At 37.0% G+C, this 13,830-nt stretch overlaps 1 protein-coding gene across 3 annotated transcripts; it reads right to left on the bottom strand.

Moving 5' to 3' along the window:
* Positions 1-1,138: 1,138 nt before the first annotated feature.
* On the bottom strand, positions 1,139-10,923 carry LOC122067279 (phosphatidylinositol/phosphatidylcholine transfer protein SFH9-like). 3 transcript variants are annotated; one of them, XR_006136644.1, is made up of 15 exons: positions 10,379-10,922; positions 9,988-10,288; positions 8,893-8,992; positions 8,515-8,781; positions 8,338-8,415; positions 8,140-8,241; positions 8,002-8,051; positions 7,787-7,886; positions 7,597-7,686; positions 7,400-7,507; positions 6,007-6,100; positions 3,034-3,428; positions 2,828-2,899; positions 1,444-1,619; positions 1,139-1,346 (listed from the first exon to the last, which is right to left on the bottom strand). XR_006136644.1 is itself a non-coding variant. In XM_042631113.1 (14 exons), the coding sequence occupies exons 1-14, from the start codon at positions 10,383-10,385 to the stop codon at positions 1,566-1,568; spliced, it is 1,809 nt and encodes a 602-aa protein (XP_042487047.1). In that variant the 5' UTR covers positions 10,386-10,923; the 3' UTR covers positions 1,139-1,565. The 3 variants fall into 3 exon arrangements, 2 of the variants coding, with proteins under 2 accessions (XP_042487047.1, XP_042487046.1); XM_042631113.1 differs by having other exon boundaries at positions 1,139-1,619; positions 6,007-6,091; positions 10,379-10,923; XM_042631112.1 differs by having other exon boundaries at positions 1,139-1,619.
* Between the last annotated feature and the right edge of the window lie 2,907 nt (positions 10,924-13,830).

Below are 13,830 nucleotides of genomic sequence, written 5' to 3'. Positions count from 1 at the left end.
AAATGATTCGGTTCTAGTTTCAAGTTTAAAACTGGTTAGCTAAACGAGTTGGTTCGACTGTAACCATTTAACCCGTCAATTTCAAACCGAAATGACACCGTAAAAACCAAACCGTTTACACTGTCAAAACAGACCTGTTTAACCCATATAGTGATTTAATAGAATAAGGGATTATTTGATGTGTTTTTAGTGCCTCATGCTCTTTAACTTTAGAACACTAACGATAAGTTGTGTTCATTAGCAGCTTTGTTTATATTTCACTTTATCCGTGTAATATTATCTTTTGCTTAGTTCTATGGTTGTTTTAACAAAATAAGATGGGATTAATTTAGGGAAGAATGAAGGACCATAGAGATTGTCCAACATCCATTCAATAATTTACTCATGTTATGTAGTTAAATACTTGCTTGTTCAATGCATCATTTAATTTGATATAAGATTGAAATGTTTATCAATAAAAGCAAATTTCAGTAAACATGTGAATAAACTAATAAACCGATTGCTAATTGTTTAGAAACCGTATGAATTAAATTGCGATCAAAACCGTATAAAACCATAAAACCAACATCGTTTAAAAACCATGAAACCGAAACCGTTTAGTGGTTTCAAAAAGTGCAACAATTTAATAAATGGTTAGATTTTGATTTCAACCAAATAAATGTGAACTGAACCAAACCATACTGTATACACCAAAACCGAACCGATTAACACCCTTAGGTGTGACATGCATATTCCTCCCACATTGGCACAGAATACGCCTAGAAACAGGGGTGCAGAAAGACATGCCGCCCCATGCACACGTGCTGAAGATGCTCGCTGGCGCAGGTACACCCAGCTCATGAAGCCAATGGGAGGGCTGGTGTGAGCATCTGCATGGGGTGGGGAGCATTCTCTTGCCTATTTTAAATATAGTGGATTGGAATTTAATCCATCTATGCATGTGACTAAAGTTTCACACATCAAATTGCCATCACTATCACTGCAAAATGTAGACTTCACATTTCAATAAGCTTAAAATCAAACCTCCGCAGTCAAGGGTGTATCAGACCACCATCTGTTATGCAGTTTTACTTGTATCTTTTCATTTTTGTAAGATTTGCGGACTTCTAAAATGGCACTGGAAGGCTGCATGTTAATGTAATTAACATGAAAATGACGATATTATTATTATTAATATTTTTTTTTTTGGTGAGAATATTATTACTGAATACAAATAAAGTGAGTTAAGCTAAATGTAAAACATCACAGAAATTTGATGCTTTGTATATCATTCTTAGGGAAACAGTTACACGTCTTTGCCCCCAGGTTATGGTGAGTTCCTGCCTACTTTAAACACCTGAAGAACTCTGAAGTAGAAAATGAAAACAAGGACTGGTGTGAGAACAAAAGGATCAATATTTACCAACTAAAAACAAGAGATCAGAGTTAAAGAACTATATGAACCTTGAACCAGTGAAATACATTCCTGCGCTTTGACCAAGGAGGGTAAACACTAGCAATTCAGAAAATCTGAGACAAGGACCTTCTGCAGCAGCTTGGAGCATCCATCTTGTTTCCAAATGCATTCAGCTTCCAGGGGGAATAGATTGGAAAATCTTAAACCAGCAAGAGTTACTCCTCTGTGATTGACAAGTGTATCATCAGCGAATGCATGAGCTGGAAAGTCCCCCCCCCCCGGTGGGTTGTGGGAATGGGGAATGGAAGGAGTATGTAATAATTTAATAATCTTTTTATTTTTTATTTTTTGGCATGGGGGGGGGATTTAAAATATTATGTTTAATGATCTAAAATAAATAAATATATATATTTTTTTGGGTGGAGGGGGGTATGAATAAAAGATGATGTGAAAAATGCCATCAACTTACCTTTGAACCAGAACTAAGAAAGAAAAGTACCTTTTTTCTCCCTTCTAAGTGTTACATTTAGGAATATGGTTTTCTCCCTTTCATTTGTTGACAAGATTTTTCTTCTATTTTGTGAATTGTTCGTCATATTCCATTTACAAAAAAGTTTCTTGAGAACAAAAGGAAACATGCATACTTGTCAAGATGTTGCCTAGGCGTCCAGTCGCCTTGGATGCCTTGCGTCTGGGAGATCCAAGGTGTTGGAGGGGACCCAGATGCAAAGAGACTCCAATAAGGCTTCCAAGGTGACCAAGGCACCTGGACACTTAGGCATTGCCTAGGTGCCTGGACAACTATGTCTGGGTTTCTGTTGGAGTTACTAAATCTGAAAATTGAAGTTTCTATTTTGGCTACCTTTAACATTTTTGAGAACCCTTTGAATCGCGCTACTTGATTCAAATGGTTCTCAAAAACATAGACAAAGTTTCACCATATACGTTCTTCCTATGTATTGGAGTTACTAAGTCTGAATTGAAGTTTCTATTTTGGCTACCTTTAACATTTTTGAGAACCCTTTGAATCGCTACTTGACTCAAATGGTTCTCAAAAACGTAGACAAAGTTTCACTATATACGTTCTTCCTATGTATTGGATTTGTCAGATCCTTTCTTCAATTAGATATAATTGTAGATCCAACTGTTGGATTGGCATCAAACTTTGAGAGGTTGGAGTGGTAGGGGAGAGCTAAGGTTAATATAGTTTGGAACAGCATAGAGCTTAATTTCGGGAGTTATTCAAGATCTCCTACTGCTGATTTGACTCCTGCAATTCTGCTTCTGGGTAGGAATTTGAAACCTATCTAGTTTTGGGTTTATTAATCCATTAACAGCCCCACTAATTTATACAGGAAAAGCATAGGCATCTCTTGCAATCCATGAAATTGGAATCTGGAATTTTATGGCCTAAAAGGAACACGAACTTACTAGGTTAGATTCTTTCAAAATCTCCAGTGCCTCTGAAAGCTCCACTTGTTTTGATGCTGTTGCGTGTAGTGCCTATGAAACATAACAAGGATTAATTTCAAGAAGTTAACTGAAATATATTCCATTCAGAAAAATGCTGAAAACTCTAATTCCTACAAAATGCAAATTAAGCAATTAATCACATAGTGAGAAGGAAAATTTCTTACTTTCTTTGTCTTCTGTAAATCGTATTCTATGGATTTTATACGATTCATTGACTCCAGCAGTATGGTATCTTTCTCTGGAGGAATTTTCACTGGTTTATTGGTCAGTTCGGTTACCAATGCTTCCAAACATTGAAGCCTCTGCACACAAGGACGGATTACATCTTCCCTGGCAGCCCGTGAAGCAAGCTGGTCTTCAGAACTTGGATTAGTTGATTCTGGTCTATGTTGGTTTTTCAGCTGTTCCCTGGCATTATTTACTGTAACAATCTTGCCAAAACCAAAATGTACAATATGTAGGGCAGCTAACACTCTAAGTAAGAACTGCGACACTAAAGTTGTTAATTGAGAAATGAAGTTCCTTGGTCTTCTTTCTGTAACATTATCAATTGAATCATCTGGCCAAAAAAGGAAAAAAGAAAAGAAAAAAGGTCTATAAGAAGGATGTGCTATAGGCACACATGGAAGGAAACATTGTAAGCTACCCCTTAGGGTAAAACATTGTAAGTTACACAAGGCAATATCAAATCATTTGTACTCAGGTTCAATAAGAATTAATACAGCAACAATTGATCTTCTCTAGAGAAACAATATCATGGGCTTCAAAGATCATACTGAGGGAGAATTTCAAATGAATATACTCTCCACTCCACTAGAAACAAAAATTCCAAAAGAAACAGGCAACAAAATTGGACTGAAAAGAATTCCAGCTCTTCTGAACATGAATGGTCACATGCCAACATAAAACTTATCTTAATCACATTAATTTGGAGGATGCAGCATTCAATTTTTCTATCAACCTTGGGCCGGTTAAGGATCAAAATTCCAAGACCCAGACAACAGTTAGAATTATGCGTCAAACTTGAAGATGATTACTATGATGGAATTGTTGGTGATGACTATTAAGTCCTTGGTTAGCAGTCCCTTCTAGTTTACCCTACCTAATTTGCCCAACAAAAAACTCAAATCATAGTATTTGTAAACCCTTTGGATGTAGTAATAAGGACAATGATTTAGTGACTGAGTCTCATAGTTTAATGTAAGAGTTCCTAGAGAGTTAATTTGGCTAGTATTAGAGAAGAAAAATGTTTCGTCTAAATACATGGACATAATTAAAGATATGTATAATGATGTAGTGACTAGCATAAGAGTGGACAAGGTAGTGAATTCCCGATAACAATTGGATTAACCAGGGTTCAGCTCTAAGCTCAAAGCCCATATTTGTTTGCACTAACCATGGATGAGTTGACTAGAAACATTCAAGATCAGATTCCTAGGTGTATGCTTTTTGTAGATAATATTATTTTGGTGGATGGAATAAATATTGGGATAAATTCAAAGTTAAATTTATGGAGATTCAACCTTGGAGTCAAAAGGTTTTAAGATAAGTAGAACAAAAAACAGAGTATATGTTGTGTACCTTTAGTAACGATAGGACTAAGAGATGGGTGGTGAAAATTGATGATAGGGTGTTTCCACAAAGTGAAAACTTTAGATACCTAGGCTCACTCATGAATAAAGAGGGAGAAATAGAGGATGATATAACACAAAATAATTCTTTTGGGGTAGATAAAATGGAGGAGTGCTTCTGGAGTATTGTGTGATCGATGTATCCCTATAAAACAAAAGGGAAAATTTTATAGAACAATTGTATGGCTAGCAATGACGTATGGGCCTCAATGTTGGCCATTAAAGAAAAAACATTTAAACAAACTTTTTTTCTTTTTGGATGAATAATAAATGTATAAACACGAAAAGGAGAAACACAAGAGACACATAGGGAAGGGGGGCATTTTATAAATAAAACTTTCTTGGTAATCCATCTTTTTTTTTTTTTTTTTTTTCGAGTTCTTTAAAAATGGGTTTAAAAAAAGATGGTTGTTTTCGGGGAGAACAAAAAGAAGTTCCGTTTCCGTTCCCCAGACTGTTAGAGAGGAAAGGATATACATAGCCTTATAGGCAAGGGGAGGGGAGAGGGAGCTACACAAGCGAAGCAACTAAGGGGGAGGGGATCAAAATGGAGGAGGGCAAACCCCAAGATACAACAAAAGCCTGTTCCTTGGGGAGTCCTTTATAGGGTGATGGGGGAGGGATGCGAGCTTATAACCAACATCGAAAAAGATGGATTTCCAAATCATATCTAAGGATCTAGAGTTGGAAGACCATCTTCTAAGAATCCGTTCCATCCAAATGTGGTTGACGGAAGCACAAAAGGCAAGCTTACCCGTGATATCACAAATAAAGTTACCAACAAAAGTCATATCCACCCAAATCCACTCTCTCGAAAGGAGAAACATAGGTCTTTTGGAAGGGCAACAACAACGGAGGACACACTTCCATATAGAAGAAGCAAAAGGACAAGAAAAGAAAAGATGATCAACGTTTTCAATACCATTCCAACAGAGCCTGGTAGGGGAAACCTGGATATGGCGGTGGATTAAGAAAGTCTGAGCGGGAAGACAGTTAGAAAGAGCATGCCAAGTTGTGAAGGAATAACGAGGGATGTGACCTTGGAACCAAACAATATTCCTCTAGGGGACAAACTTAGTTTGGCTGATGAGGATGTTGCAGTAGATGAGTGGTAAAAGTAGAAACTATAAAATAAAGAATGAACAAATTAAAATTAGAGCAAACCTAAGAGTTCCCCATATTCATGATAAGTTGGAGAAACTTGTTTGAGGTGGCATGGACATGTGCAACGAAGGCTTTAAATGCTCTAGTACAGAGAAATGATTTATTTCAAATTGAAAGTGCTAAAAGAGCTAGAAATATGCCTAAACTAACCATAGGAGAATTGGTAAAGAAAGATTTAGGACTGGAATCTTGTATGGTTTTGAATAGAGGTGATTGGAGAAATAGGATCCATGTAGCCAACCCCATTTAGTTGTGATAAGGCTGTGTTGAGTTGTTGCATAGTTTAATGTAAGAATTAACATTGACATGAGTAAATTCTTGATTAAATGAAAATTAACATACCTGTCGAGCTGACGTCTTCTACGGTGGTGGTGATACCAACTGATTCAACCTGGCTACGTGGGGCTACAAGGTCTTCTATTCTTTCCTGAGAAAACTGTAGGAATCAACAATGAAGAATCTATTATTTCTTTTTCGTTTAAATGGATGCAGAAATTAGAGATGTACAGTATCACAAGATTGTACTCAAGAATTCACCAGGCTTCCAACTGCTTTTTACAGTTTTGCATGGGATCAGTAGTTTTGTAAAAAAAAATCAATTTGTCCCACTATACAAATACGTGCAAAAACTGTTAGTTTCCAATAAAGCACTACACATTAGAAATAACCAGATTAAAGGTATGCTTTTGTCATGTTGACAGGAAATGAAAAATCTTCAATCACATCTATTAAACATGTGAAAATGGTAGAAGAGGGTTGTTGCAGCTAAGTGCAAGTAGTCGGGAAGGCTTTGTTGAATTACTAAACTTGGATTGGGCAGTGGAAACCCCCAAGTTTCAAATATGAATTATTAATTTATAATGAAAAGAGTTAACAAAAATTGTAACCCATTTACAATTTTCGCATGCACAGAAAATCACAAAAGCCAAGTATGACCTAAACAATAACAAAAAAAAAACCTAAAAGTTTCTCAGATATGTGTGGGGCAACAGGAAACAAAATTTTCTTTTTTCAATACTATAAGGAGCCACAAGTGTTGCATGGTGTTATGACTCATCCGTGGCATGGCTCAAACTCCTTAATTGAACATATAAGATGGTATATCCTGATTTCATAATTATAATATCAAAGTAATGCAAGTTTACACAAGAGGGGATCCAAATCTCGTATCTATATTTATTCATAAAGATAGGGGAAGAATGACAAAAAAAAGTCAATCCATAAGAAAAAACAGGAACGCCAGGAAATTTTCAGCCTGTGACAAATGGACTATGAGGCAAAGACCAGCATCTGAGCACGTGATTTGTGATTCTGCTCTTCCTTGCTTGCACTACACTAACCCAACTAGTGCATCCTACGCCACAAGGGCAATACAGCAACATCTGCAGCACAAAGCTTGCTAGGAGATCGCAAGGATCACCAATACAAGTAGCAAACCAAGAGGATGCAGAGCTACAGGTCAGTCTGCTGATTGATTGGATATCAACATCCAAGAAAAGGCCCACATCCCCCCCAAAGTGCTTTCTCCACTGAAACTAAACTATCCTGTGCTGATATTACGTTGCAGAGATGTACAATCTAGGTCATCGTTAAATGAATAATATGGTCAAGTAAAACAGTCTATCGAAAAGCATTAGAATATAACATTATAATTGACACTTGATAACTACATTCTGGTAGCAAACATAAATAGACATACTGGTACCGAGGGAACAATATGGGACATAAAACTCACTTCTTCATGGAGTGTTGTTAATTGTTTGAAGGCAGAAGTTCTTAGCCCAGTTGATGAGACTTCAACTTCTGATCCTGACTCAGCAGAGGATATTTCATTACTTACAATCTGTAACAAAATAAAGAAATGGTTTAATAACACAAATGTAAGGCTAAGTAGTCAAAGTATGAACTCCAAATTTTTATTTCACATGTTACCTTAGAGGCATATAATTTAACTTGGACATTGTCGTCATAAAAAATACTCCTAGTTTTTGTCAAATATGAAGCTTCTCCAGTATGTACCAGCTGTTGATTCGGATCATGAGTGATAAACAGAGTATTTCAGGCATCTGTTCATGTGTCATAATTTATGAATTAACAATAATAATGAGTAGAAGGAACATACCTTAATTATTTCTGGATCATTCCATGGTCCCTTATTAGATCTCATGCACCCTCCTTCGTTTGGGCATGAACAAGAGCCGCCTAGGAAATCTGGCAGTTGGCTGTTGAGAGTGAAAATGACAGGGTGAATCTTGGAGCAAGAAGTCTAGAAAGTTCTTTCTCATGTACCAAACAGAAGCTACTGAGATGGTAATAATAACTAATAAAAAAATTTACCTTGAGTCTATAATTTCCAGCAGTTTATTCTGGTACTTATTCCCCAAAACCTGAGAAACAGGTCAATTTTTGCTTTCAGTTAGTTTTATGAAGCCATCATAAGTTGAAGATACTAGAAGTAAGACAAGGTCTTCTTACATGTATCTTTGAGGTAGTTCTTGGATCAAGAAAACCTTTTATAGTGTTCCATAGCAGTTTGAAACCACTCCCAGCATTAACAATGAACATCTGATGCAATGTCTACATGATGAACTTGTATTAGTGACAGAAACGGTGAAATCCAGCAGAATTTGAAATGATTATCAACTTTGAAATGTTTCTTTATGAATCAGCCACCTCAGGGTAGTTGTCACCATCAATTTTTTGCATGCGCATAACCAGATCATGTGCAACCTTGCTGAAACTCATCCAATTCTGCCCAGTTGACCAAGACAAACAAATCAGATATAAAAAAGAAATATTATGCCACATGGCAATAGAAATATCACGGTAGTGAGAAGCCTTAAAACATACCACTCCTTGTACATCCAAAATCGTTGTTGACGAGTCAATGTGCCTTTTCGCAGCAATAGAACAAGCTGGAAACTTCTCTGAAAAGGTCTTCTCAAACCCTTGAACATGGTATTTTAAAAACCGGTCTACTGTGGTGACATTCATAAGTTTAATAGGCTCAACTTTGCCAAGTCTCTCAATATAAACAGGCCTTCCCTCTTTGTCCACTCCATGGTAACCTTGAGGGTAATAACGTTGAACCTCTTCAATTTCATCGAAAACAAAATCCTAACCATAGTTTGTAGGAGTACAGCATCATTAGCGTGCAGGAAAATCTGACTATAGAAGATTATTCACTAATAAAATGGAAGATAAAGAAGTTTTTGAATGAATATTTACCTGTACAATAGATTCTACTCCATACTCCTTTCTCCACTTGAGCATTTCTTCCCACATCTGGACAGTTTTTTCAAGATCAAATTTTCTAGCCTTCAAAAATCTGCATCAACAGAAACACTTCTTGAGTAACTTAGAAGAAATCAACAAAAGTAAGTGATACATAAAACAGAAATAAACATTTGAATAACTTACACATTTACAAAGTCAACATGGTTAAAGAAACTACTATTTTCCTCTACAATTCGGCCTTAATAACCTACAGAACCCATGCATCTCATAAGAAAAATACGCACACCTTATATATCTATAGAAGTCAATCACTGCCCTGTGGGATAAGAAATAATCACAAGCATGAGAAAATTATTCTATGAACATACAGCAGAAGTTGCATTCACGCCAATTCTATCTTTTTCCGGGAGATGAATGACGCCATAGTGAAAACAAAAACAAACACTAGGATTGGGTAATTGATAAGAAGAAACGAACTTTCATCAAGTGGGAAAAGGGAAAGGTGTTTTCAAGCTGTGTACTCAGTTATATCTTTGCAAAAAGTTGATTCCAAAAACAAGGACTAGTTTTTCCACGATATACTACTTTTGAGACAAAGGTTTGAAGGAGCTCCTACCTACCATACGATTGAGAGGGATGAAAACTTGGAAAACAATGTATGATTTGAATGTTTTAAGGGACAGCAAAAAAGGGGGAAAAATTGATTAATTCTAATTCCCAAACACCATTTCGGAAGAAAAATATATGAACCGAAAACAACTTTGACTCCTCCAAAGATATATAGGAAGAGCAGTAATTTGATCCAAGAAAGCGATATATCCCGACTGCATTACATGTAAATTTAGATAACCGAATGCGACGGCTCTGCGTCACTCTCAGTTTCTTCGTCTATTATGATGCAACAGTGAACAGACTTTAGCAAAATCATGAGAAATTTATTTGTCGATCGTTGGGGAGAAAGTAGAAACAGTTCCGATGTACAATAAATGTTAATCTGTTATGAATTAACAAATTAAAACAGTATGCAAAAGAAATTAAAAGAAGAAGAAGAAAGGAAAAAGAGAGAAAAGGATAAAATTAGCTCACCTTCTCATTGTGTGATAATCATCGAAGCGGGCGGAAAGAAGATCTTTCTTGAGCAGAGCCTGACGAAAGGCATTGACCGCTTCTTCCTCCTCTGCATCTCGAACATCTTCGATTGACACAGATGCTAACCGACAGTCGCCGACTCGCTTACCTCTTTTCCTAAGAGTGTGTGAAAACTTAGTTGAAGCGTGCATTGCCTTTTTCTTGATAGATCCGATTCTCGTCCTCCTCCTCTCGTCCTCAGACGTCTCATAATCAGATTTCCTCGCTCGTTCATCATCTTGAATGAAAAATCCTTCACCTAAAATAAGTATTCACCACAAAGCTCATCAGAAATTAAAACTTTTTCCCTACTCAATCCGATTGAAGACAAACTTTGAACTCGAATTACCTGGCATTGTCAGCTCTGCGCCAAAAAACCGATCTCAAACAATGAAATTGAAAGAAATTTTTAAAATTCAAGAACCAGATATCATCAAACTCCAGAAGATTCTCTTTTTAGTGAGTCATAGCTCTCAAATCAGACAAAATTCGTCAGAAGCACCACAAGTCCAACCATGAAAAGACAACAAGTAATAGCAACAACTCGAAACGAATAATACCGAAGCAGAAAGAATGACGAAAGATCTAAGCTCCAATAACGTGAGAAGAATCAGAGAAAACTAAGATCAAAAGAAGCGTGAAGACAAGAACAGCTTTAAGTTTAACTCCTCCCGTGAGATATGATCTGGAAAGCGAACGAACAAAATAATCGATCGATGAAACGAATTACCGACTCGAAATCTCTGCAAATCGAATGGAACAAAACGAGAGAATTCGACTCCTTCTCAGTCTCACTGTCGACGTTTCCGATCTGTCGAAATCTCTCTGCGAAAGTAAATTTAAAGAGACTAGAGAGAGATCGCGCGCTCGCTCTCTTTTCACTCTACTGTTGTGTGAGTTGTGTGACCTCTCCATAAAAATGGTAAGTTGCTTTCACAAGGACCAGTGTAGGAGGTACAACCTAAACGGCCCTCAGAATGATCGTTGGATTGGAGTCTAATTTTTTGAACCGTTGATATATAATTAATTTAAGAAGAGAGAGTATGACGTGGCGTTGGACAGTCTATTTTTACTAGGCAGTTAGTTCAAGGAACGGCTCTGTAAGCTTGGTAGTGTTTGGGAGTTTTTGAAGGTTAGCTTTCTTTTGTCTGCAGTCCTAAAGAGTCCTACGCTCCTACTTGTAGCCTGCTTCGCCTACGTCCCTGGACATGGATACATCACTATCAGGCTAAGGGCCCACCATTGTCTCTTGTTTTTTCTGTTAAAATCTTAGTTACGTGGACTTACCGTGTGTTTCTACATTCTACAAATCCACATGAAAGACACTTTTGGGCGATGTTTGGATGTCTGAAAACAAAATTCACAATTACATAATGAATTTTTTTATCTATTTATTTTTATTAAATTTTTTTTTTTCTGCTCTTGTCTTTACATCCAAACATAGTCATTGTGTTGTTGAGAAAGAAAAAAAATGGAGAGGTATAAGGAAGAGTTCACATCGTCTACAGCGAGTGGTGAGGTGCGGTGAGCATAAGAAGATTGAGAGTATCTAGGCACACGCCTCAAAAGGTTCCCAACCACTTGATGCTCATTGCACCGGTGCAACGGCTATAGATGATTTTCACACGAGATATAAATGCTCTTGCAGCTAGTACCCCGACACTAGTGGACTACACCAATGGGGCAATAGGATGGTGCGTCACACATGGGTGGCGTGCCCAGCTTCTTCCCATAAAAAGGAAAAGGATAGGCACACTACCCCCATGTGGAAAGCTAGTGGGTGGCTCCAATGGATTGCGAGACATGGTATGAATCAGGAGGATTATTTCAAAGGGGTATGATAGAGATAAACACAACCAAATTTAACTTGTGATATGTGGGTAGTGTACAAGGGATGTGTTCCTTATTCATTAAAAGTATCTAGTGAGTAGTGACTCAAACATAAATTTTATTTCTAATAGAAAAATGGTTTATGTGTGACTGTGTGGCTTCAGTGTTCAGACACATGGGAGAGGGGGTGAAATGATCAACTCACCCTCTATGAAACAAAAAGTAATATTTCTATAGATGTTTCATCGTATACTCCAATTAACCCTCATGGACGCGCAAGAATCATACTTCCCCACTTCATTCTTTGGACAAACACAAGTATATTTTGAGGCAAGGCAGTGCCGCAGTGCTAAAAGGTCCTTTAGGTATTAAAAAGTTGAAGAAGCTTGTGGTACACCAAAGGGAGTGGTGCGAATCGAATCGGTCTGAACTTCTATCCACTATCACAGATAAAGAGTGGATATACATATCACATGTATGAACACAGATTTGCAAAAACGTTCCAAACAAAGACAAGCAGCCAGCCTAACATGCATATATACATATACATAATTATGGTTATTTATGCATCAATTATGGTTATTTTGTGTCACAATTATGGTTATTTAGGGATGCTCCATGGTAGTGATCATAACCTTCTGGTCGAAGCTCTCGTACGTTAAGTAATACTTTTGCAGAATTGACGAGCAATAGAGGGATATGCCAACTTGAACTCACAATCAGATGACTCAAGCGATGATGGGGCAAGGGTAAGGATGTCAATTTAAAATCGAAACCATTTATCGAAACTGAACCAACCCATTTACACCAAAACTGTGAAACCATTTAGTAAATGATTTGGTTTTGGTTTCAATTTTTAGACTGATTAATTAAATGGTTCGATTCGGTTTTAATCGTTTAACCCACGGTTTTAAATCGAACTGTTTACACTGTCAAAATCGACCCATTTAAACTGTATATGACTTATAAAATAATGAGTTTCATGTAAACAAAACAAAATTCAATATTTTGCTCCTATTATGTGGTTATGTAGTTAAATCCTTGTCCCCCCTTTTTTTTTTTTTTTTTCTTGCAAACGACGGGTATCCAGCCTTCGGCCTGACTAGTCCCACGGGCCCATACTGACCCCCACAATCGCATGGACCAAGTCATACCGGGGTTGAATGAGAACCATTCAACTTTCACTAAAAGCAATGAAGAGTACTAAACACCCCCTGTGTGAGTGGCCCAAGGTGTGCTTAGTGGGAGTTGAACTTAAGACATCCGAGTTTACAACTCGTACCAAGTTCGTTGCTCACCATTTGTGCTACCCCCCTTGGGTTAAATCCTTGCCCCTTCAATGCCTCATTGCTCATTGAATTTGATAGATGATTGAAGTTTTTATCAACAAAGGCAGATTTCAATAGGCATGCGAATAAACCAGCAAACATATTGCTAATCATTTAGAAACCGTGGATTAAACCGTGTAAAATCACAAAACCAACATTGTTTAAAAACCGTGAAAAGGAACCGTTTATTAAACGATTATGATTTCCGAAAGTGTAACCATTTAGTAAACAGATTGATTTTGATTTCAACTAAACAAATGTGGATCAAACCAAATCATATACATCGAAAACCAAACCAATTAACATCCTTAAACAAAGGCTACCTTCCACTAGACTATTAACCCCGTTGGCTTCAATTATGAATTCCTAATAAGAGAAATACCCACTATGAACAACTAATAGTTGCCAATAATATGAAAAATTGAACCACCCTTCCCACTTACATATGGCCGGTCCTAAAATTTTTATTTGTCATTTTCATATCTTTCAACGCTTAGGTGCCAATATTTAGATGCCAATTTTAGTTTTGAGAGTAACCACTTTATGGAGAAATATTAAATGTGATAATTTATACACGTGAACCTATTATTACTCTCCTTATTAATAAAAAGTTTGAAATATTCTTGACACCACTTGTGAAGTC

The sequence above is a fragment of the Macadamia integrifolia genome, unplaced genomic scaffold, assembly GCF_013358625.1.
Source record: "Macadamia integrifolia cultivar HAES 741 unplaced genomic scaffold, SCU_Mint_v3 scaffold2805, whole genome shotgun sequence".
Taxonomy (NCBI): domain Eukaryota; kingdom Viridiplantae; phylum Streptophyta; class Magnoliopsida; order Proteales; family Proteaceae; genus Macadamia; species Macadamia integrifolia.
This window is presented reverse-complemented; position numbering and strand designations above follow the sequence as displayed.